The 26384-nt window shown below is 43.0% G+C and overlaps 1 protein-coding gene across 2 annotated transcripts in view; it reads right to left on the bottom strand.

Moving 5' to 3' along the window:
* The window catches only part of COMMD10 (COMM domain containing 10), a 558588-nt gene that overhangs the window by 449670 nt on the left and 82534 nt on the right, over positions 1 to 26384 (bottom strand). For both annotated transcript variants that reach the window (XM_040343852.1, XM_040343862.1), the window contains exon 5: positions 21698 to 21808. In XM_040343852.1, coding sequence (XP_040199786.1) covers positions 21698 to 21808 — 111 coding nt within the window. The remainder of the gene's footprint in view (positions 1 to 21697; positions 21809 to 26384) is intronic.

Here is a 26384-nt window from a genome sequence, read left to right as displayed (position 1 = left end):
CTGTCCACCTGGCTGCCCTTCCCCTCTGCTGTCCACCTGGCTGCAACCCCTCCTCTGCTGTCCACCTGGCTGCAACCCCTCCTCTGCTGTCCACCTGGCTGCAACCCCTCCTCTGCTGTCCACCTGGCTGCACCCCCTCCTCTGCTGTCCACCTGGCTGCACCCCCTCCTCTGCTGTCCACCTGGCTGCACCCCCCTCCCTCTGCTCTCCACCCCCCCTCCCTCTGCTCTCCACCTGGCTGCACTTTCCCTCTTCTGTCCACCTGGCTGCACTTCCCCTCTGCTGGCTGCCCTTCCCCTCTGCTGTCCACCTGGCTGCACCCCCTCCTCTGCTGTCCACCTGGCTGCACCCCCTCCTCTGCTGTCCACCTGGCTGCCCTTCCCCTCTGCTGTCCACCTGGCTGCCCTTCCCCTCTGCTGTCCACCTGGCTGCACCCCCTCCTCTGCTGTCCACCTGGCTGCACCCCCTCCTCTGCTGTCCACCTGGCTGCACCCCCCTCCCTCTGCTCTCCACCCCCCCTCCCTCTGCTCTCCACCTGGCTGCACTTTCCCTCTTCTGTCCACCTGGCTGCACCCCCTCCTCTGCTGTCCACCTGGCTGCACCCCCTCCTCTGCTGTCCACCTGGCTGCACCCCCTCCTCTGCTGTCCACCTGGCTGCACCCCCTCCTCTGCTGTCCACCTGGCTGCACCCCCTCCTCTGCTGTCCACCTGGCTGCACCCCCTCCTCTGCTGTCCACCTGGCTGCACCCCCTCCTCTGCTGTCCACCTGGCTGCACCCCCTCCTCTGCTGTCCACCTGGCTGCACTTCCCCTCTGCTCTCCACCTGGCTGCACTTCCCCTCTGCTCTCCACCTGGCTGCACTTCCCCTCTGCTCTCCACCTGGCTGCACTTCCCCTCTGCTCTCCACCTGGCTGCACTTCCCCTCTGCTCTCCACCTGGCTGCACTTCCCCTCTGCTCTCCACCTGGCTGCACTTCCCCTCTGCTCTCCACCTGGCTGCACTTCCCCTCTGCTCTCCACCTGGCTGCACTTCCCCTCTGCTCTCCACCTGGCTGCACTTCCCCTCTGCTCTCCACCTGGCTGCACTTTCCCTCTTCTGTCCACCTGGCTGCACCCCTCCTCTGCTGTCCACCTGGCTGCACCCCCTCCTCTGCTGTCCACCTGGCTGCACATCCCCTCTGCTGTCCACCTAGCTGCACTTTCCCTCTGCTGTCCACCTGGCTGCACTTTCCCTCTGCTGTCCACCTGACTGAACCCCCCTCCTCCTCTCCACCTGGCTGCACCCCCTCCTCTGCTGTCCACCTGGCTGCACATCCCCTCTGCTGTCCACCTAGCTGCACTTTCCCTCTGCTGTCCACCTGGCTGCACTTTCCCTCTGCTGTCCACCTGACTGAACCCCCCTCCTCCTCTCCACCTGGCTGCACCTCTCCTCTCCACCTGGCTGCACCTCTCCTCTCCACCTGGCTGCACCTCTCCTCTCCACCTGGCTGCACCTCTCCTCTCCACCTGGCTGCACCTCTCCACCCCACCTGGCTGCACCTCTCCTCTCCACTCCACCCCACCTGGCTGCACCTCTCCTCTCTACTCCACTCCACCTGGCTGCACCTCTCCTCTCCTCTCCACTCCACCTGGCTGCACCTCGCCTCTCCACCTGGCTGCACCTCTCCACTCCACCTGGCTGCACCTCTCCACTCCACTCCACCCAACCTGGCTGCACCTCTCCTCTCCACTCCACCTGGCTGCACCTCTCCTCTCCACTCCACCCCACCTGGCTGCACCTCTCCTCTCCTCTCCACCTGGCTGCACCTCTCCTCTCCACCTGGCTGCACCTCTCCTCTCCACCTGGCTCTATCCCTCCACCTACCTGCACCCCCCCCCCTCCTGTCCACCTGGCTCTATCCCTTCACCTGGCTGAACCCCTTCTCCACTTGGACCAGTTCTGGTGCTAAAATTTAATTCATTTTAATTTTTTTTTTTTTTGGGGGGGGGGGGCGCAAGTAGCTGGTCTCGCCTAGGGCGCAAAATAGTCTAGCACCGGCCCTGGACGCAGCTCTCACATGTGAACGACAGCGATGACCAAACACACAACTATGTTTCTGATATCCAATGAAAAAGTGTTTGTTAAAGCGGAATCAGAAATCCACATAAAATTTATTTTAAAACGCAAGCTACAGGGTAATAGCACACATGGCATTTTAGCACATTATGCAGACTTGGCTATCAAGTGATACCCCCTAGCGCTGCAATATCAGCACTCTCTGCTGTCACTGGCACCTCCATCCTTTCGGTTGAGACTCTTTAGTGTCTTGATTGGATGGGTCACATCGACGTCACTCCTGCGCATTAATACAGAAGTAGTATTGTCACAGCACAGAGCAGTGCCATAAATGTATGCTGAGTTGCGCATGCATGGCTCATGTACATAAATGCTGACCGGCAGAGAAAAGGGTTTATGACAAGGCACCAATATGGTATCTTTTGATATAAAAATACTAACTGTAAGCATTTTTTTATTTTTTCCGTTTAATTCCACTTTTACAATCCCCACTGGAGGGCACTTTGCTGTACATTGAGAACTGAAGAGGACAATGTTTTTTAAGCCATCACAGGAAGTGACTGAATAAAGCTGCCTATTCTCATTGATATCAGAGCTGCAAACCCAAACAACAAGACTAAATGTAGCTGTAAAAGTGATTAATGTGCAACGCAAATATTGTTCTCAGGCGGAAAACTGAAAGAGCCAAATTAACCCTTCACCTAAGCAAACTGTGCCAAGATGATAGCTGTTTAGCATCTGTCTATAGAATCTAGAAAACAGCTAATACAAGATAAACAGAGAAAAGAGTTTCTGATCTTCGAATTGTGGAGGAAGCGCTTCTGATCTATGGTTAGTGTGCTCCACCGAATTCCACCGTGCAAGGGAAGAGGAACAAAATAAGTTTGTGCTAAAGAGCTCTGCAGAGAATTAAGCTGTGATGCTTGAATGATCCCTCTAGAGCTGCACAGGTTAAATTGCTTGCTGTTGTGCTCTGCCCTGGTTTGATGAATAGGAATTCATTTGCTAGAAGTGCAACAGAAGACCATTGTTAGGCACAGATTAGAAATGTAAACACTTCGCATTTCCCACAGCTACCGGCTTCACAATTGATTCTGAATGCTGCTTTCAAGACAATAAATTCAGGGTGTCAGTATAGGAGCAGGCTAACTATAGAGCAACAATGCCTCCTGGTGGCAACAAAGAGGAAGTACATGTTCCATAGGACTTGCTTAGCTCACTGTTTGTGTCAGTAAGAGTGACAAGGCCTTAAGGGACCAAGGAGAGTCACCATGTTGCCCATGAATACAAAGATACTCTAAATCAGAAAGTAACTAAACATATAGATATATTTATTTTTATCACAAAGTGCACAGAGGAAGTATTTTTTTTTAGCTTCGGATATCTTACAGCTGACTCCAGGATACCATTAGAGTTTCCCCAACGTTTTCTTTCCGCTACCTTAGTAAAAATGAAATTTTGTTTTAATCACTTACCTTCCATCTACTGCAATGTATGTGACATCATCACTTTAAGTTGAAAAATGCAGAGATGTCCCACCACTGAAAGGAGAGATTATGCAGATGCATCGTCACAACAACCTTGGCAATTGCATAACCTGCCCAAGAAGGCTGACAGACCAGGAGTCTCCTAGCTGTCATTCTGCTTCAAGAGTCATTGATGAGCAGGACAGACTAGAATTCTCTTTGCTGTAGTCTCGTTCCTTCAGTCACTGATGGGGGGGGGGGGGATAGACTAGGAGTGTCCTGGCTGTCAGTTGATACCATCACTGGGTTGACAGGCTAGAAGTCTCCTGACTCTAAGTCAGCTGATACCATCGCTGATGGGTGGGACAGACTAGGAGTCTCCTTGATGTCATACGGCTCCCACAATCACTGATGTACTGGACAGTCTCCAGGCTGTAATGCAGCGCCTACATTCACCAATGGGTGGGACAGACAAAGTCTTCGGGCTGTAATGCAGCTCCTACATTCACTGATGGGCTGGACAGACAAGAAGTCTCCGGGCTGTAATGCAGCTCCTAAATTCTAACAGATGGGCTGGACAGACTATAAGTCTCTGGGCTGTAATGCAGCTCCTACATTCACCGATGGGTGGGACAGACTAGGAGTCTACTTGATGTCATACAGCTTCAACAATCACCGATGGGTGGGACAGACTAGGAGTCTCCTTGATGTCATACAGCTCCAACAATCACTGATGGGTGGGACAGGTTAGGAGTCTCCTTGTTGTCATACAGCTCCAACAATCACCGATGGGCTGGACAGACTAGAAGTCTTCTGGCTGTAATGCAGCTCCAACAATCATTGATGGGTGGGACATACTAGAAGTCTCCAGGCTGTAATGCAGCTCCTACATTTACTGATGGGCTGGATAGACTAGAAGCCTCCAGGCTATAATGCAGCTCCTACATTCACCAATGGGTGGGACAGACTAGAAGTCTCCGGGCTGTAATGCAGCTCCTACATTTACTGATGGGCTGGATAGACTAGAAGTCTCCAGGCTATAATGCAGCTCCTACAATCACCGATGGGTGGGACAGACTAGGAGTCTACTTGATGTCATACAGCTCCAACAATCACTGATGGGTGGGACAGGTTAGGAGTCTCCTTGTTGTCATACAGCTCCAACAATCACTGATGAGTGGGACATACTAGAAGTCTCTAGGCTGTAATGCAGCTCCTACATTTACTGATGGGCTGGACAGACTAGAAGTCTCCAGGCTGTAATGCAGCTCCAACAATCACTGATGGGTGGGACATACTAGAAGTCTCTAGGCTGTAATGCAGCTCCTACATTTACTGATGGGCTGGACAGACTAGAAGTCTCCAGGCTGTAATGCAGCTCCAACAATCACTGATGGGTGGGACATACTAGAAGTCTCTAGGCTGTAATGCAGCTCCTACATTTACTGATGGGCTGGACAGACTAGAAGTCTCCGGGCTGTAATGCAGCTCCTACATTTACTGATGGGCTGGACAGACTAGAAGTCTCCAGGCTGTAATGCAGCTCCTACATTTACTGATGGGCTGGACAGACTAGAAGTCTCCGGGCTGTAATGCAGCTCCTACAATCACTGAGGGAAGGACAGACTAGGAGTCCCCTGGCTGCCATGCAGCTCCTACAATCATTGATGAGTGGGACAGACTAGGAGTTTACGGGCTGTTATTCAGCTCAAATAGTAACTGATGAGCAGAACAGACCGGGAGCAGGAAATAATTACATCACCACACATAGAAGGGAGCTAAAGCAGGGCATTTACATGACTGATGGAAACAAGAGGGGGCATGGTGGCCACCAGCTATATAAAAAAATGGAAATAAGGGACACTAAGCTCTTATTTGGCAGGATTCAAGGTGAGATTTTACATTGGCTGGATAACTGCATTCCAAAACATAAAGCTATTGCTTGCAATTAAGTATTTGCTATTACAAAAGTGCCAAAACAGTTCTACCCAAATTCAGCTTTGAGGATCTTCGCAGATGGCAAACAAACCTTCATACTTTATTGAACATCCGGAAACACAAACACCAGCAGTGCAATAGTTTTCCGTTTGTGATAGCTTTCCCAAGAGCATATATTGACAGTTTTATAAAGTATGACATTTTAGCAACTACGTTCCTGAGGCTAAAATGTTTACAGGTCCAACTGCAGGTATCCACAATAAAAAGGATCACATATTTTGACTCATAAACCATTTCAGATAAGCAGCTCTTCAATAAGCATAGGAGTAAATCTAAATAAAATACTATAGTAGCACGTATACTATCTCTAGACTACAGAATGAGTCAGACTCTACTAAATTCTGTATGGAAGACAGCAATCCAACACTTGACGTGGATTTAACATGTCCAAACCTTGCACGCTCTGCTGATGGAAATCCCAGGGTAATAGCTGTCAAAACAATACATCCTTTGTAGGTAAGGGCTACACATGACATGTATATGGGTATTCCCAATAGATCCAGTGACCGCAGACACCTTTTTTTTTCTATTTTCCATAAGTCACTGTCTGCTGAAGGCAAAGAAAACGAAAATATACAGCCTTCAAAAATGTTAGTTCAGCAATTAATGTTTAGAAAAGCTTGTTACATTTGTATGCCCTATGGGTCATACACTAACCCAGTACAATGGTTTCATACAGAGTACACACAGGTTCAAACATGTTGAAGGAAAAAGAAGAATGATTTGTAGCAAGTTTATATTGATCTATCCCGAAAAACACAGCAATATGGATGTCAAGATATCGCCAAAAGGTCAACTCTCATGAATGCAGTACTACATTTTGGCCACTCTTGTTTTAGAGTTAAACTACAGCCACTTTTTTTGTTTTGCTTAGAAGAGTTAGAACCTCTGTCAAATTTTTGTTTGTGCCGTCACTGTCCCCCAACCTTTACATCCCGAAGACACAGCAGGAAGAGAGAGGAAATCTACCCAAAGTAATGAAAACCCTGTTTTGATAACCGTTAGCATCTCCATTAGTATGTTATCCCTCAACTTCACCTTCAGTTCCGTTAACAACAGTAAAATGTTAAATTGCCCTTCACTCCCTGTTCTAATGACAGAGGTCGTCAGAATAAAATTTGCAAGCAAATCTTCTGAACGAAGGCTTAGACAGCAGTAAAAGCCTGACTCAAGATTTTCAGAGTTCAGTTTGTGAGATAAAGGCATGCTAGGAGACTGTCCCTCCATCCAGTCTTCGGCATGCATGCCAAAAGGCTGGAGAGACTGGAGTGCGTCTTTAAGTGTACATACATGTAGAAGATTTAGAAGCTACGCAGCTGCCACATATCAGAAGTTCCTCAACAATACAAGTGAGGGGTTTGGCATTTCTACAATTCATGGATGTCTGCTACTTGCATTTGCTAGCAATGTCAAAATATGGTGGAAAGAAAATGTACAAAATCACACATGATCTGTTTTTTTTTTTTTTCTGTTTAGAGACAGAAGGAACTTGCAAAATAAGTGCCAAGCCATAGAAACTAGAAGCAATCAACGCCAGGAAATCCTGGACATCAGATGGGCACTATCTGAATTTTACACTACAGTATACTGCTTTATAGTGTAACTGTCACAGGGCTGGAGGTGAAAAGAATTTCACTATAACAAAGATAAAAGCAGCAAAAAAATCTCACAAATGTTTCAACCCTTCCCACTTCACTATTAGAAAACTGTCTTTTATTCCTGTATGTGCCCCCACTGGAGAGAGAGATTTGCGGTCATATACTGTCTTGTTGACCACCGTCATCAACAAAGAGCCAGGAAGCAATTAAAACCACTCCTACCTTCTTTTCTAGTACTGGGAGGGAAACCGATATGCAATCCAGTACCTGAAATCTCCAAAACATGTGCAGCCAATAACTTTTAACAACTTACATGGATAGAAATAAGTTATAACTGCATCATGGGAACAGCTTTTTCCTGGTTCACAACTGTTCAGTTATGGTATACTTAGAAGAAATGACTCTACACAGGAGTACATTATTTTTATTCTTTCAAAAGCGCTCTTTAGCCACAAAAATATCCAATAAAAGTAACTCTCACAAAAAATAGGCAATTTACACGCAAACAGTCACCTAATTATTTAACAGCAAACTATAATGGTTTTAGTGTTTAAGCTTAATAGAAAATAAATAAAAAATGTTTATATTATATATATATATATATATATATATATATATATATATATATGAGTGTGTGTGGGGGGGGGGAGTAGAGATAGAGAATGTGGCTCTCCTCCAACTCATTTAGTTCTCTATGTAATTTGATCTTATGCTATTGAGCCCTGTAAACAATATGATTTTTTAGAAATGCAATTAAGGATTAAGGTCAAACTCTGGGTAAATTTACTTATTTTGGTCACATGGTAAAGAAGAAAGAAGCACACACTCCAATATGTGCCTTGATACAAGAGCTACCCCCTCCACCCCCCCCCTCCCCCCACACACACACACACGTACCTCTTTACCACCACAAGATGTTCTTGCCATTCAACCTGAGGGATTTACTAGTTACTGTGTCCGATGTGTCATGGGAATTATTGTAGAGAATACCGCTGATGTCATCAAGTGAGCGCCACTCTCTGCATCATCTGGAGAAGGGTAGGGCAGGAATCCTGCATGTCATGTGGTCAAGCTTAACCGGTTAATGCCCGCCGCATGTATATGTACGTCCACAGAATGGCACGTACAGGCATATGGGCGTACATGTACGTCCCTGCCTTTCCGCGGGTCGGGGGTCCTTCAGCGCACCCTGTGGTTAACTCCCAAACTGCAACTGTCATTTTCACAATAAACAATGCAATTCAAATGCATTTTTTGCTTTGAAAATGACAATGGTCCCAAAAATGTGTCAAAATTGTCCGAAGTGTCCGCCATAATGTCGCAGTCGTGAAAAATATCGCTGATCGCCATTAGTAGTAAAAATTTTTTTTAATAAAAATGCAATAAAAATATCCCCTATGTTGTAAATGCTATAAATTTCTTTCACAAAAAGATAAAAAAAAAAAAAAACAGCACAACAATTAACTGGAGGGCCTTCTGGGACGAGGAGGGTGATCTACTGCTGGGGGCGCTGAGCCCAGAGTTGGACTTTATCCGGTATACATATGAAAAAGTTCCAAAAAAGCCACTTACTGGCTGGAAATACATAAATATTAACATTTACCCAATTAAGAGAAATTAAAATACAATTTTAAGCCCTGAACATATTACAAATGTATACGTAAAATGTATTCTCTTTAAATTACAATAAAACTGAATGGTAAGGTTATAGTAAACACTAGAGGCAGCAGTCAACAGCTAGATTGCCATGCACAGTGCTGATGATCAAAGAGCCCTTGGAATGATAAATAACTTCCAATGTCCTGCGCCTAGGGACACCTCTACCCAATGATGCATGACACAGCCTTTATTTTTTCCCTTCTGCACAAGGTCATCATGTACTCACTAGGCGAGTGTAGAAAAAAAGAAGACTATGACATAACCTTTCCAAAGTCCTTAAACTGCAATTAAACTATCAAGCAGTACAATGGCTTGAATATTCTCCAAAACAATAAATAGTGCTGGTTACTTCATGACAGATTTATAGATAAGCTGAACTCAACACAGCACATCTGCTTGTGCATATAAGCCAAAGCGTTTTAAATGGGATTTATCTTGATGTCAATCACAGGAATAGCATTTTCTCTGACATACCATCAACTTGCATTTGGATTGCTTTTGTGTTTATAATTGAAGAATATCATTTGTGTTTTTTTGTTACTGACTACACGAAACAGAAAACAGCACGGCAGGAAAAAACAAGCAAAACAAAATCTGTTTTATTGCTAAAATTAATCACATGTGACTGCCCGGACTATATGTGTGAAAAACACGGGGATGAAAATGTTTCCACAGCTCGGTGCAAAGCCGTGCAGAATAACAGGATGCTCCAAACCTGCTTTCATTCTTGGGTTTTGCAAACCTCCATTATTCACACTGCTATTTTTAGTGCGAGTAATTTTTTTGTTGTTTTTTCCTGAACAAACGTGTATTTAAATGCAAATTATTACTAGACATGAAAATGTGTTTGATTATATTTTTTTTCAGAAGTCTCCAACCTTATGCTAGCCTCACAGGGCTCGGACTTTTGAACTTGCGTGCCGAGCCAAATGGTGTTAGCTGGGCCACCAACAGTTCGAATTTGTCTGATTCAGCCAACAGGGCCACCACCCAGCTTAACAAAAATGGCTACCACCCCACTTTTTCACTAGCCTTTATAGCAGGGTTTGACAAATTTGCGTGGAATCTAGGAACCAGCTAAAAAAGTTAGGAGCCAGAAAAACGTGCTCCGTCCCGCCGAGCTTGCGCGCAGAAGCGAACGCATACGCGAGTAGTGCCCGCATATGTAAACGGTATTCAAACCATACATGTGAGGTATCGCCGCGATTGGTACACAAATATGCAACCTGTGTAGAATGTTTTAAACATTGCCTATGGAGATTTTAAAGGGTAAAAGTTTGTCGCCATTCCACGAGCGGACGCAACTTTCAAGCGTGACATGTTGGGTAGCAATTTACTCAGCGTAACGTTATCTTTCACAATATAAAAAAAAATTGGGCTAACTTTACTGTTGTCTTATTTTTTAATTAAAAAAAGTGTATTTTTCCCCCACAAAAGTGCGCTTGTAAGACCCCCGTGCAAATACGGTGTGACAGAAAGTATTGCAACGACCGCCATTTTATTCTCTAGGGTGTTAGAATAAAAAATAAATATAATGTTTGGTGGCTCCAATTAGAGGGAAGGAGATGGCAGTGAAAACACTGTGGAAGCTCCATTAGAATTGCTGGTTTACTTGTCATGCCAACGGCCACCACAAGATGGCGCCAGATCACAGAAGGAAGCTTAGGCCTACAGAAGGCCGCAAAGCCGCGGCCTCAATTACCAGCAGGCGCGGCGTGATCGTGCGGCAGGGGAGGTGGGGGCGCACGGAGACACAGGATGGGGTATCCTGTGTCTCCGTGCGCCCCCGCCCCGTGATCGTGTCAGGTCTCGCCGGCCGGTAATTGAGGCCACGGCTTTGCGGCCTTCTGCAGGCCTAAGCTTCCCCGGGCGCCAGTTCTCTAATTCTAGTCGCAATTGCGAACAGGCGCTCGGACTTTGTCGAACCCTGCTTTATAGTAAGGTGCACATGGAAGGACTTCGCACAGAACAAGCAGAAAAAAAATGGTGCAGAGCAAATATTATCTTCATAGGCTTAAAATGAACTTGCAGTAAACTCGCAGCACACAATTCACATCTCTGCAAATTGTTTACGGTCTGGGTCCTGAAATTTGCAGTAAAATCATGGTAAATTCGCACCTGTCTACCTCAAAACGCAAGGCCAATTCGCACCTTACACAGGACAAAAACAAAACGGATCAAATTTGCAGTACATCGCATCGCAGTAGTGTGAACCTAGGCATAAGTAACACCAATGACAGCTGAGAGCACAATGCAATTTACAAGCCAACAGGTGAGGATGACCACTCTACAATAAACATAATAAAATACAACAAGAGAGTATCACTTCTAATCCCCACAGTCTCTATGCACTATATGATTTGGCTAGGGTGCCATACTGAAAAGCAAAATATTTGCATTTTCTTAAGTAGCAAATTTTACCCACAAATGTAAGAAACTGTGTTATTTGCTGTGGGGTAATTTGGAAAACTGTAGGGGATGCCCATTAGCAATAGTTGGGCAATAGTTGGACTGAGGCCCTTCTAATGTCTTCGTTGTGCACAGCAGCGTGTGCTTTTGTGATTTTCTGTACTATATACTTCCCGGTTAGAATTGGTTTGTAGGACGCTTATACTTGCATAACTAATTTAGTAGAGACTGAATTCCTACATCTGGTGTGAACAAGTCACTACAAGAATTGCTGCAAGCAGAACTGGACTACTAAAGAAGAAGCCATATTACTAAGGAAAACCCTCCTAACTGTCCCTCCTATGAGCCCATGTCCTTCTAATGCCACATACACACGGCCGTTTTTCGCGATGTGATTTATTTTATTTTTTTAATGTCATTAAAAACGATTGTGTGTGGGCTCCAGAGCATTTTTCGCGAAGTTAAAAATGGGCATTAAAAATTTAGAACATGCTCTAAATTTTCGCAGAGTTTTTAACGTTGTCGTTTTTAACGTCGTAAAAAATTGTCTAGTGTGGGCTTTAACGATGTGAAAATAACGCACATGCTCAGAAACAAGTTATGAGATGGGAGCGCTCGTTCTGGTAAAACTAGCGTTCGTAATGGAGATAGCACATTCATCACGCTGTAACAGACTGAAAAGTGCGAATAGTCTCTCACCAACGTCTCTCACCAACATTTTACTAACATGAAATCAGCAAAAGCAGCCCCAAGGGTGGCGCTATTCAAATGGTACTTCCCCTTTATAGTGCCGTCGTACGTGTTGTACGTCACTGCACTTTACTAGAGCATTTTTTTTTTCACAATCGTGTGTAGGCAAGGCCGGCTTAACAATAATCGGGTTGAAAAAAACTTTTTTTTTCAAGACCATTAAAAATGGTTACACTCTTACCCATAATGCTACCTTTTATAAAGCTCCATTATTTTACAGTCACTTTTAGTGGTCAATTCATCCTCCATCAGTTTCCCATTTCATCCAGTTACAACGGACAAGGACATTATAATTTACAATATTACATCATACAATAAGCCAAGGATCCTGTTCTATTCCCAAGATTGTGTCCACTTTTTATCTTTCCCAACTAATCTTCTCCCAACCCTGTTGCCTTAACACTGAGAAACAAAAAGAGTGTGCAGCTGGAAAGAATCTCAGAGATTAATACTAGCAACTTTTCCTCCAAACAAAACTGTGACCCCGTTTAAGTCAGATAATAATTAAAGGATGTGTTAGAAACAAATGTTAAAATATGTTAAGCAAAGAAAGAATGATGGTTCAATGCAGTCTGCTCAGCACGCCTTCTGCCAAGAGATTCCATATTGTTACAATTTGCACAGCACTGTATGTGTATGGATAATGAAGCTCCTTCTTATGACTAATATGAATTACTATACCTGTACTAGCGCCAGAAACGCTTACTAGAGAAAAAAAAAAGAAAAATACTCGAAGATTCTCAGATGTGCTCAAAAGACGCTCGGGGCTGAATTATAAAAACATGACAGAAGGAAAAGTGAAATCACTTCTTTTGGCAACCAAGTAGATTATGGTTAGGAAGTACAGCCAATTTCTTAGCGATATCTTATTATTTTGTCCAGATAAGCGGCAGTAAAACAAAAGCACTAGAGGAATTGTTGAGTATTGTGAGGACCACTAACCTAATACAACATCCGTTTAAGGTTTTATGTACATGGGACATTTTTACAACCTCTCCTGAACGATTTAACTTGACAGATAGTAACCTAGGTTTAGAACATACGTTTTGCCACATTTAGGCGCGTTTGCATTTAGAACCGTTTCAAAATTATAATCGTTTTAATGGCCAAAAACGAAAACTAAATGCTGCTAAACACGAGTTACCGTGTTTAGACACGTTTGGAATCTGAAACGTTGGAAACTTCAGCGTTTGAACACATTTTTTTGCCTTAAAAAAAAGGCCTATAATACGTAAACGCAACTGCCAAAAAACGGCAGTAAGCGCGATTGGCAAATTTGCAGAGATGCATAGATCGCCCTGGCACAATCTGTCTTCCCTTATTTGTGGTTGCTGGTCTGGGGTGGTAGCCGGGATAGGTGGTGTGCCGAGATAGGGGTGGGGCTTGTCAGCCAGTGGCCAGTAGCGTTGGGGAACACCCCTACACCAATGCATACATACACATATACACCTTAATAAAAGGAGGACACACATCAGGTGAGAGGTATCACGGACCATCTAGGTTTTGAAGAAGGGAGTACGCCCCAGAAACGCTTCAGCCTTTCAGATGTCCGAAGTTCTACTGGCAGGTGCCGTGAGGTCCAGTCCAGCTGTCTGAAAAGCGCTTACTTATGATTGTCTTGTGAGTAGGACCATTGCTTTTTATTCTGTTTTAATAATAACATTTTAAGTGGTAATGCACAAGGTCGGTGCGCCCTCCTTTCTTTTCATTCTAGCCATATGAACACCCTTTGTTCTGTGGAGGGCTGCAAGACTTCTGATTTTGCCTTTAGACTATACTGCTGTACCCGGTTTGGCGAAACATCAGAGCGGAGGAGGTTTTGTGTCTTAGCAGCAGCAGTGTACATAGGGCCTAAGGTGACATGTTAAAAAAAAAAAAAAAAAAAAAGAATTGCCAAACATGGAGTAATTAAACATTCAATAGTCCGGTCATTGGCAAGAGCCAGCCAATACAGCAGTGGCCAGTTCTGAGAATTACACAAATATTCATTTTCACAAAGTCTGCTGCTTCCGTGTTTTTAGATCTTTTTGTCAGATGTTACTGTGGTATACTGAAGTATCATTACAAGCATTTCATAAGTGTCAAAGGCTTTTATTGACTATAACATTAAAGCGGAGGTTCACCCAAATAACATCTATATCAGACTAAATTCTTTATACTTCTAACATGTACAATTGTCATTTTTTTTTTAGGCTGTACATACCTTATAATCTATATTTGCAATCCGGCTTCCGGGTACTTCTCCCGCGGGAGTAGACGTTTCCAAGCTGAGCCGCAATGTAATCTGGGAGTTCGCCCATATGATTGATGTCTATCAGAAAATGTTCCCCCCGATGGATAAGGCCCCGCCCCCTGTATTGCGTAGTTGCGTCACGAGTGTCACAGAGTTTCCGAAAGAACTCGAACATGCAGAGCTGCGCGTCAGCTCTATACGGCGCCTGCGCAGTCAGCTCTACACGGCTCCTAGTCGGTGCGCAGGCGCCATGTAGAGCCGACTCGCAGCTCTGCATGTTCGGGTTCTTTCGGAAACTCTGTGACATTCGTGACGCAACTACGCAATACGGGGGGCGGGGCCTTAACCGCCGGGGGAAACATTTTCTGATAGACATCAATCAGATTACATTGCGGCTCAGTTTGGAAACACCTACTTCCGCAGGAGAAGTACCCGGAAGCCGGATTGCAAATATAGATAAGGTATGTGCAGCCTAAAAAAAAAAAATATGCCAATTGTACATGTGAGAAGTATAAAGAATTTAGTCTGATATAGATGTTATTTGGGTGAACCTCCGCTTTAAGTTTATGCAAAGAGTCAATATTTGAGGTGTTGACCCTTCTTTATTAGGAACTCTGCAATTCGTCCTGGCATGCTGTCAATCAACTTCTGGGCCACATCTTGACTGATGGCAGCCTATTCTTGCATACTCAAGTCTTGAAGTTTGTCAGAATTAGTGAGATATTTTTTGTTCACCTCTTCAGGATTGACCACAGGTTCTCAATGGGATTAAGGTCTGGGGAGTTTTCCAGGCCATGGACTGATAATTTCGATGTTTTGTTCCCCAAGCCGTTTAGTTATCATTTTTGCCTTATAGGAAGGTGCTCCACGATGCTGGAAAAGGCATTGTTCATCACCAAACTCTTCTTGGGTGGTTGAGAGAAACTGCTCTTGAAGGATGTTTTTGTACCATTCTTTATACACGGCTGTGTTCTTAGGCAAAATTGTGAGTGAGCCCAATTCCTTGGCTTAGAAGCATCACCACACATGAATGTTCTCAAGATGCTTTGCTGTTGGCATGACACAGGACTAATGATAGCACTCAACTTTTCTTCTCCGGACAAGATATTTTCCGGATTGCCCCAAACAATCGGAAAGGGGATTCATCAGAGAAAATTACTTTACCACAGTCCTCAGCAGTCTGTCCCTGATGTTTTTCCTGGGGAGAAGTGGCTTCTTTGCTGCCTTCTTGACACCAGGCCATCCTCCAAAAGTCTTCACTTCACTGTGCGTGCAGATGCACTCACATATGCCTGGTGCCATTCCTGAGCAAGCTCTGCACTGGTGGTGCCCTGATCCCGTAGCTGAATCAACTGTAGGAGAGGGTCCTGGTGCTTGCTGGACTTTATTTGGCGCCCTGAAGCTTTCTTCACAAATGCAGCGGAAATGTTTTTTATGGGTATAATTTATTTTTCATGGCAAAAGAGAGACTTTGCAATTAATTGCAATTAATCTGATCACTCTTCATTCATAGCATTCTGGAGTATATGCAAATTACCATCGTAAAAACTGAGGCAGAAGACTTTGTAAAAATTAGTATTTGTGTCATTCTCAAAACGTTTGGCCACGACAGTACATCCAAATATGATCACTATCCCCTTATGTCTATCAGTAATTTCTGCTGCCAAAGAAAGAGGTTCCATTTTCCTATGAAGGAGTGACTGGCCTCTGAATTCTATGTAAAAAATATGCCCTTGCTATTCATGCACATATAAGTTCGGAAAACCAGATGACTCCAAAATAATGCAGCAAGAACCAATTTCTTCCTAGAATACATCTACACTTATACTTATACTTACACTTGCACAAGTAAGCATTCCGCATTGATGGGAAAATCAGTTGGCTTGTAAAACTGGAAGATGTATTCCTAAACTTCATTGGAGTGTGTTTGTGATTTCTTTTCTGTCTATAATCCACAGACAGCACAGGGACCGAACACTAGAGAATTTGGGTCATTCTTCTCGGCTTGGCTGGGGAGAAAGCTACATTAGAAATCTGCATTTTGTACTTGATGCATATTTTATGTGCTCAAGTTTTCCAGTCAAAATCTTACTGACAGCAGAAAGAAGAGTCACAGAAGACTGCACAGGGAAATTCAGACTCTACAGCCATCCAACCCATCAGAAAGGGCTGTATATAGTTCATGCTCCCCAGGGCACACGTGAATAAGGCTGCCAATTTATATAGGGTCTTCCATTAGAAACAGCATACAGGATCTTGTGACTCTTCTCAGCAGCCTTGCTACTTACTCCATCCCCTTCAGTTCTGTTACAGGATTTTCACTAAAGTATCCAAAGGTGGGCAGACAAAGCAAAAGTAAAGTAAAAATTAACCACAAAATGAAATATTGTATTTGTTATGGACATCGCTCAAACTGCTGCAGTAAGTACTAGCCCCAAGCCGAGTTAAAGCAGAACTCCAGGCAAAAACGTATTTACATGTCCTTGTTGCCGATCTCCTACTCTCACTGAATAGATCGTCCATCTTCGGGTTCACTCAGTAGTTGCTCTGAAATAGCCTATTCATTTTCAAATGAAACCGTTAAAATGGTTGTAAATTCTATCATATACCCAGCAAAGTGAATAGCCTCAGATGATACACAGAGATTAAACAAATCCTTCTACATAGGTTTTACTTGTTTATCTGCGGTCTTAAATTTTCTCTACATCATTCAAAAGTGCTGAATTTAGATAAAATCCTTCTTCATCAGTCAGGAGCACAGAGGAGGGAATGGGAAGCTGCAGTTAGAGCTCTATTCAGTCAGATTCCATGACTGAGGTTTACTGTACAACCACTTTAGGCTTAGTTCACGTTCACACTTGTGTGATGCAGGAACTCTGGGAATCCACTGCTGTTTACCGCATTGCACCCGACTCGCACGGTAGTTCACACTGTCATATGCGAACTGCTGGGAGTGTCAATACAATGTTAATGACACCCCCACTGACAGTTCACATAAATCGGATAACATGGGTGTGAATTCCCATGCCACCCGTTTCTAGTGCAGACCAAAAAAGGGTCCTGTGCGAGTTTGGTGCAAATGCGATGCTATATCAGCCATATTATCCGTATGGCTGAAATCGCATTGCACGAACATCGCATGTGATTTGCACTGCAGTGAGGTGCAAATCATATGCGATCTCGCAGAGCACACTGGTGTGAACCGGCACTTAAAGTTATTGTAAACCATCACCTTGGGTAACAACCCATCCAGTTTAAAATAGAAATGAAAGGCAAAAAATGTTGTATAGTTAAAAAAAATAAAAAAACGATATAAATACATCACATTCCCACTGTTCTCAGCTGCATAAGAGCTGGCGGAGGAGGAGAAGCAGCAGCACACTGAGCTTGCCAGTAAATGGCTGTGCAGGGGTGGCGTGTCCATGTCTGGTCATTGCAGGAGAGTACACCGAGTTCCCAGCACAACTAGATAACAGACCATGCTGTGCTCTCCTGCCAAGTGTGGTCAGTTTTTTTAATAGGAAAGCAGAGGGTTTGGCAGGAACACCAGGGATTTCACACAAAGGAAGCAATACAGGATACTTTCTAATACAAGTACATGGTACAGCAGGCTCATATCAGGAATTTGAAACGTTTGGGTAACAAACACTTTAATTCTCTTTGGTTTCCTGTTTGTAAGACTGGTGGCTGCTATGCCTCCTATACTCCCAGCCACTGGTCTGGGCACATCCCTTCTGTTGTTCTTTTTTCAGGAAGCAATGATGTAATTCAGCCCCACTTGTAGTTGTGGGTGGTCAGCGACTCTCAGACTCATTCAACATGTACAGGCCTAGTGTACCCACCTACATTCCTTACAATTCCCTATGGTTGATGGGAACTGTAGTTTCTTTATACTGCAGAGAGAGAGGAGAGGATATGATATATTCTCTTCTGTTACGCCTCCTTCTTGGCATTGCAGATGTTATCTTTTGAATTACAGAGATGAGGTCATGAAAATTTAATTCAACGTTTCTCCTCAATGGTAAGATTTTTTTTTTTACATTTTATGAACTGTTTAGTGTTTTGTGTAGGGGGTGTACTAATGGGTTATTTTTTTGCCTATCCTAGTAAATACTAGTGGATTCTATGTGAGCATATGTGAAACATCATGGGAGGTAAAAGTTTAAATTAGGGGATGTTGTTCTCTTCATCTGAAATGGAAAACATAGTTTTGCGTAGACTTTATCCTACCAAGTTTAGCCACAGGAGGTTTGGTAAATGTCTTATCTGTGGCATACACATACAGAATGGCCTTTAATTCACAGAGATTGGCACATACAAGCTGCATTAAACAATACTGCAATGTCAGACAAAAAAAAAAGCACAGAACTGTATAGAGTATACTAAATGCACAAGGATGATGGAGGCTACCATGCATGTACATTCAATGCTTGTGTATGCATCAATCCTGCTTATTTCCTTCAGAGCAATACAGCTATTTAGTAAGCATCACAAAGCACAGGCAAATGCCAGTAGAGCAAAAATGGCAGTTTAGAACATCTGACCCACCGCATTGGAGCCTTTAGGAAACAGGCAGTGGCTACATTCTCCTCCCACTAGCGTACACCGGGGCTAGGAAGAAGCAGCCTCACTGCATAATGACTTACAGTATGGTGAGAAATATGGAAGCATACATGAACCCAATCATTAAAGTTTCTGATAAGCTTTAAAAGGTAAATATAATTTGAAAAGTAATGTTCCGTATTTACAGTTCTGCAGCCTTTATTAAAATAATACACTGTCACACAGGCTTCTTAGTGGAACCACAAACACATGCTTTGCAGGCATAGTACTCTGTTCACATCTTTAGAAAATGTTGCCACCATGGCTGGAGTACATGCATGGAGACAGGAAATGCCTGCAAAGAGGTTGCAGGATATACACTGCACTGAGATGCAACAAAAGATAAAGAAAAAATTGAAATAAAGTATTGTATTAAAAACAAGCTATTGCTTCTGGTATGCAGTGTTTTGCAAACTGTAGGGTTAGTCTGCATTCACACCTCCGCGACAAGTAACGCCGCGTACGCGGCGTATTTTGCCGCGATTCGTGTAACTTTTTTTTTTTTTTTTAACAAATCTTTCCCATTGCTTTCTATGGCCGAACGCCAATGCCGCCTGAAAAAAAGGGTCCGGGACTTGTTTTCAGGCGGCAGGCGTACGGCGTCTATGAGATGTGAACCATCTCCATAGACAGCAATGGGAATTCTCCCCTCCAGCGGCACGAGCGTCCGGCGTCGGGCGTTTTGTCGCCAAGGTGTGAATGGAGCCTTAATCTATTTAAAGTAGATGTAAAATCTATCTGAATGACATTTAGTTTGCTATAGCACGGATTAGTATTTCATTGTTATTTATTTAAGTACTGTACTGTACTGTTTTCACCTTTTTTTTAATGTTGTATCTCAGGGCTGCTGATCTCCTGCATCTACTTCCTGTCTACATGCATGCACTCCATCAATGGTAGCATGACATTACCTAGGACAGATTTCCTAATAGTGACAACAGAGTATCATACCAGTTTAACAGATATTGGTACAGCTAATTGTAGACTTCATCAGAAGTCCAAAAGCACAACTGGAAGAGTGTTTTTATGATGATAAGAAAAAGAGTAAATGTGCTAAAACCACCAAATAGACAACAAAAATTATAAATAATGTCCAATGTCTAAACATGCATAATGGTCCCCACACCATGTGGAAGAAATGTTCTGACTGTGAACCTTCAAATAGTGCAGCCCCAATCACCACCACCGCAATACGAAGTGTGCACTCACCGCCAATCTTTAAATAAATAAAGGTCAACATGTGCTGTATAATAAGCTAAGGCACAGGTGTCAAACACAAGGCCCACGGGCCGAATCCGGCCCTCCAGGCCAATTCTTGTGGCCCTCGTACCTCTCCTGCAGCTCCGTACCCTCCTCTGGTCCTCCTCCAGACCCTTACTTTCTGCTTTCAAGCAATGTATCTAGCTTCTTCCAAGCAGCAGCATAAGGAAAGAGGGGTGCAGCGTAAGGGAGAGTGGGGGACTCAACTTCTGATGGTGGGGTGGCTCTTGACATCTAATGTAAAGGGGAGGGAATGCGCTGGACATCTATTCTTACAGATACAACCGGCCCTTTTGAGGACAATCATAATGCTGATGCGACCTACGATGAAATTGAGTTTGACACCCCTGAGTAAGGTATCATCCAAATCGATCACTCCACTCTTCAATGGTTCTTCTGGGATCTATCATCGCACCAGAATCAACCACACCATCAAACAATCAAAAATATACTATAGTGTAGTATTTTATTTAGATAAAACCTAATTATAAAAATTTGCACTCACTTGTACAGGTGCCCAGACTCGGCACCAATGTAACGAGCCTCTATAGAAACTCTCACTACCCCTCCTCCAACTGGAGATCAGTGTGTGCTTCAAACCTCGGAAATTCAGCCCGGATATGACGTAAAAAGTGCAAATAGAAGTGACGGGAAGCATGGAACCTCAACTAGTTTCACAAACAGCATTTTCAGATAGATTTGAGGCTCCACGCTTGCCGCCACACACGGTTCTGCTTTGAGGTCCAGTCGGGGAGAGTTTCAATGGAGGCTGTTTACATTGGTGATTTTGAGTGTTGTTACTCTATAACAGGAAATGCCTGCACAAGGACCTTCATGGCAGGTATTATAGTAAAAGCTGCAAGTTTAGAAAGAAAAAATATATATTTCTGAAATTACATTACCATGTTAATAATATTTTACAAATATTTTGGTTTTACAAATAATCACAGACTCTGGCTTCCACCGGCAGGCTGGATACGGGCAGGTATGAGGAGATCAGAGACACAGATTGAAGACAAGACAGTCTGGCTGGTTCTTAACAAGTATTTAATCTATACCAGGTATTTCACTATACTTTCTATTATAATGTAACTTTTAATTTACCTGTGTCAAGACACAAAACTGCTATAACTGCTCTTGTTTTTTTTAAACTCCAGCTAGCTGAGTACTGTAGAAAATGTGCCATCAACAATAAAGCGCCTCTTGGTATATATTCCTTTAAACCACGTGTTTCTGTAAGGAGTCATTAAACGAGGGCAGATAAATGTCTTTCACTGAAACAAAAGCATGAAATCCAGCTTGGCATGTGTGTAATTTACAGAGCAAGACAATCTAAATCCATTGACGCACGCAGGGTAACAATAAGACCAGAGGGTATTTCAATTCACTTCATCCACTTATATCCCTTGTTTCAAGACAACAGCCAGCTATAAATGACTTGACTGCAAACTTTGAGCACAGAAGAACTCAAGAGGCCATTTTAGAACTGAATTGCTTTTATACGTTATCCCAACATGGTTAATAAAAAAAACAAGTCGCCTATTTAACCCCCTTCTCTAGACAGGGAGCGGAGGGGGTTAAAACGTCACCATTCGGATAAAGACCTGATTTCACAAGTTTTCTGGAGAAGAGAATGGAAGTGCTCAGTAGCAGATGTGTCTGCCTACCTTTGTGTCTTCGGTGCTAACTCCAAGTTCTAGCACAGCCTGGGGAGACTTCATTTTTGCTTGGGTGGATTGAGCCATCTGGAGGTTGAGCTGCCAGGCAGTTGTCTCCAGCTACACAACAAAACACAAAAAGGCAATAGTTTCTTATTCGATGTGCTTCTGAGCTTGCACAGATAAAGTCAAACAGCAGTTTTGGTGAATTGAGGATATCATTATAAAGCATCTCCTTTCCCTGCCATCTGTGTCAGTATTCTTGGCAATCACTTTCATCATATTACCTAAATGAGGTAAGCTGGCTTTATGAAGAGGACAGCGTAATGGCACAGAATAAAATACATAACATAGGAAAGCAGCTGAATAAAACCTAAATGTGTGCATCTACACAAACAACGGCTTTATGCTTTCGTATATGGGCTCACCGTGCTTTTAGATTAGTTACCCATGAGTGCATCTCAGCTGGTCAGCATCCTGCTGGTCGCTGTGTGCTGCCTGCGTAGAGTCTGATTATTCACTTAGAAAATTATGGCAAATACTGTCAAAATGGTCATTATACATAAATGTCTGAGAACGTTCGCATTCATTTTAAAGAAACATAAATCATACGTGCAGGCTTCCGCTTTATTGTAAAAGAGTTCAGCAAGTGCACTCAGTATGCATGAGGCATAAACAGTCAAAACCTTCTAATATAGTTTGAAAGAAATCCTTGCAATCTATGTAAATGATCCAGAGTATTGCCTTGATCTTTCATAAACAAAACAGCTAAGTCTTAATATAGACTACGAGTTTACAAAGAAAAAACATTTCACAAGAACCTAACTGAATAAATAATTTAAAGCGGAGTTCCGCCCAAACAAATTATTAAAAGTCAGCAGCTACAAATACTGCAGCTGCTGACTTTCAAAATATGGACACTTATTAATCTTTCCCTTGGCTCTCGGGTGGAGGTGCCGCCGTTTTCAGTAAGGGAATCAGGAAGTGAAGCCTTGCGGCTTTACTTCCTGGTTCCCTACTGCGAATGCGTGAGTCACGCTGCGCTATACCACTGGTCTCGGCTGTATTCTGTGACCTGTGTGTCTCCCAGAAGACAGCGGAGGGGGGGGGAGAAGTAGGCACCGGACGTGGCGCAGGTCACCGCAGTGATCTATGCCCGGAAAGCGACAGCAAATACCTGGATTACACAGGTATCTGCTCATTCCTCCCCCCTGAAAGGTGCCAAATGTGACACTGGAGGGGGGGGAGGAATTCCAAAAAGCAGAAGTTCAATTTTTGGGTGGGACTCCACTTTACTCCACAAAAAATTGCCGGCGATATCCCTGCTGGGGAAATGTTGGGAATCTCACTTCCTGCTCTTGTGTCCAAATGGAAAGGAAGGGCATTTCACAATGGGGATCAATGACAACAATAAATATGTGACCCAGGTTTGCACCCTGCTGGGGAGATTTTATCTCATGTCCTGTTTTAGTGTTCAAATAGAAAGTAAGAGCATCTCACCAACAGGGATCACTGACAGCAATGAATATCTAACCTATTTGTGCACCATTCTAGGGAGATGTTATATCACTTGCTGTTCTTGTGTCCAAAAAAAAAAGGTCATCATACCAATGGGGATCACTGACCGAAATAAATATCCAAGCTATTTTTGCACCCTCCTTAGGGGATTTGATATAATGGCCTGTTCATGTGTTACAATAAAAAAATAAGGGCATTGAACCAATGGGGGTTCACCCTGCTTGGGAGATTTTATTTTACGGCCTGTTTTTGTGTTCCAATAGAAAGTAAGGGAATCTCACCAATGGGAATCACTGACGGCAATCAATATCTGACCTAGGTTTGTAAATGCCTGCATTGATTTATAATATGGTTAAAATTGGATGCAGTTGTGTTGGATACCCTACTTTACACACCTTCCTTTATAAATAACAACATAATGAAAAAAACAGGTAAAACGAATAAATATTATTATCAGAAACACAGACAAAAGTCATTGATTTCCAATAAACTTCCACTAGTTGAAGTCAAATCCTGAATTCACTGGACATTCTCCAATAAAAAAGAACTATGGCAAAACTATTGGACACCATGCCCAAGTTCATGAAAACTTGAGATCCACAAATCACTATCTATCAAGCAATTTTGACTGGCACCCACTTGATCTCTTTATGCAGTGTATATGTCATAATATCAGGACTTGGATCCCACCTGTGGCCCCAGGATACCCCCCTTCTGTCCCAGTTCTAACCCTTCAAACATGTAATTTCTAACAATAACTCCAACCCTTTAAATCTTCATTTTTTATTGTCACTAAAGTCTCATAGTGTTATGCCCTGTACACACGGTCGTAATTTCCGATGGAAAAAGTCCAATGGGAGCTTTTCATCAGATATTCCGACCGTGTGTATACCCCATCTGACTTTTTCCGTTGGAAATTCTGACGGACTTAGATAGAGAACATGTTCTCTATTTTTCCGACGGAAAAAATTCCTATCGGAAAATCTGTTCCTATGTATGGAATTCCGACGGGAAAAAACATGCATGCTCAGAAACAATTCGGCACATGCTCGGAAGCATTGAACTTCATTTTTCTCGGCTCGTCGTAATGTTGCATGTCACCATGTTCTTGAGGGTCGGAATTTGGTGTGACCGTGTGTATGCAAGCCAAGCGTGAGCGTTATTTCGTCCGAAAAACCATCCGATTTTTTTCCAGAGGAAAATCCGTTCATGTGTACGCGGCATAACATTTGTAACTCTTTATGCATATTCATACTCTATTGTTTTGTCTTCATCAATTATATTACCTGTAAAATGTTACGTTTCAGTCTTCTCTTTCTCTGCTAGATACTTTGAAAATTGTTAATTAAACAAAAATATTGAAGAAGAAAATAAAATATATCTGCATGTGTGTATATTATGTGTAGGCAATAGCCATTTTAATTGCTTGAAAAGAGTAAAAACTGTGCGGTATTGTTCCACACCGGTAAAACTAATATAAATAGAGAGAGCTTCGCTACGCTGTTTAGAAATAGATCTGCGGTAGTGACAACAGTAAATCTTTAGAACAGGCACATTTGTGACTAAGTTTCTCTATATTTTTTCAATCTTGGAGAATGTGGGAGATGACAAGATGGACAGTGAAAAATAAAAAGTGGCATGTTGGTATGCCATTGATTGACAAGTAGACAGAAAAGCGACAGAATAAGCCCTCGTTTTTCACTCATTAATACCCATAGGAAATGACGGCATCTATTCTAAGAAGATATTTTTAGAGATTTCAGCACCACAATTATGCACGTACGTCTTCATGATTCCCAAAATACAAACTGACAGGCAATACAAAAACTTGGACGAGAACCAAATAACTATGTTTCTTAACTCCAGTCCTTGGGTAGGGATCAGCCGGTCTTCACGTGTTAAGCAGTACTAAGCAGATATCCATTACAGACCTAACATATTGCTTCAACAGAATTGTTTCAAAAGCTCATTGACTTTGTCTTGTGTGCCTTTGATATATGATATAATGATTCTTCTAATTGTTGAGGAGTTTTTAATTGGTGATCTTGTGCAGGCAATGACAAACAGCTTGGAATGATATCCAATGGCATAGCATTAGTAAGTGATTGCAGATGGCCTTGAAGTCATTTGTGATATGCCTGAGGTTTCTGTAATTATGTCTTCTGCAAAGCACAATTTAATTGTCACTAGACAATTTAACTCTGTGTTAAACGGTGACCCCTCAACAAGAGAGGCTATTGTGAATCTGCTGGCCTAGGGAAGATGTATCTCAACATTTGTTCAACAGGTGCTGGTTTCTAACCAACATACACCAGCAATCATCTATCACTGACAAAGAGTGCCCTTAACATAAGCTGTACTTTAAAGGTTAACTAAGCATCATCCATGTTTCTGCAGCAACCTCATCAACTGCACAGTCCCCAGACACTCCTGTGCATATTTATTTTTTTGTAATAAAATCCAAATATACAAAGTACTTTGCATGTGAACACCACGTCACCCTAACCTGACAACACTGAACTCTGAAAATTAGCTGAACAGAGAAATGTATTGAGGGAGGTAAGGGGCATTATCATATGTTCTCCGATTTCCAGAGGTAGCAGGTGGCTGAGGACTGTCAGGAAGGTAACTATTGGCCTGCAATAAGAAAAAGTGTTACTTTTCTTAATATGGGCTGATTACAAGAATTACTTTCAAGTCTATATCTTGTTTTACAATAGTCTAGATCAGATCAGTTTGACAATAGCGATGCGCCTCTGTTTAGTACTGTAACTGTTCTATACAATTACAGCATTAAAAATAACAAATTAAATATTACAAAATATACATGTTTCCATTTTTTGACAATTGTCAACCTACAATAAAAACCAGCATTTTTATTAAAGCTCTATAACAAGTAAAAGTTTAGCATGTCCTCAAAAAAACATAGAGACGGGCCGTGGGTTGTCAAAGCAGCGGTTCTGCTGTTTCTTGTAGTTCTCCTCCTCCACATCTCTTCGCTTAGCTAAACATTGTTATTTAAATATATACATATATGTTTATTTATTTTGGCACAGATATGAAAGGTATGGATGTGTGGGAGGCAAGCTGCAGGATAAATAATATCGATTGGAAGTCAACAACTGCATGGTGTATGACTCAAAGGGATGAAGTTGGACTGGCAGTATCCCCCCCCCCC

This window comes from Rana temporaria, chromosome 1, assembly GCF_905171775.1.
Source record: "Rana temporaria chromosome 1, aRanTem1.1, whole genome shotgun sequence".
Taxonomy (NCBI): Eukaryota; Metazoa; Chordata; class Amphibia; order Anura; family Ranidae; genus Rana; species Rana temporaria.
The sequence above is the reverse complement of the archived record's forward strand: the minus strand, read 5'-3'. Positions and strand labels throughout refer to the sequence as shown.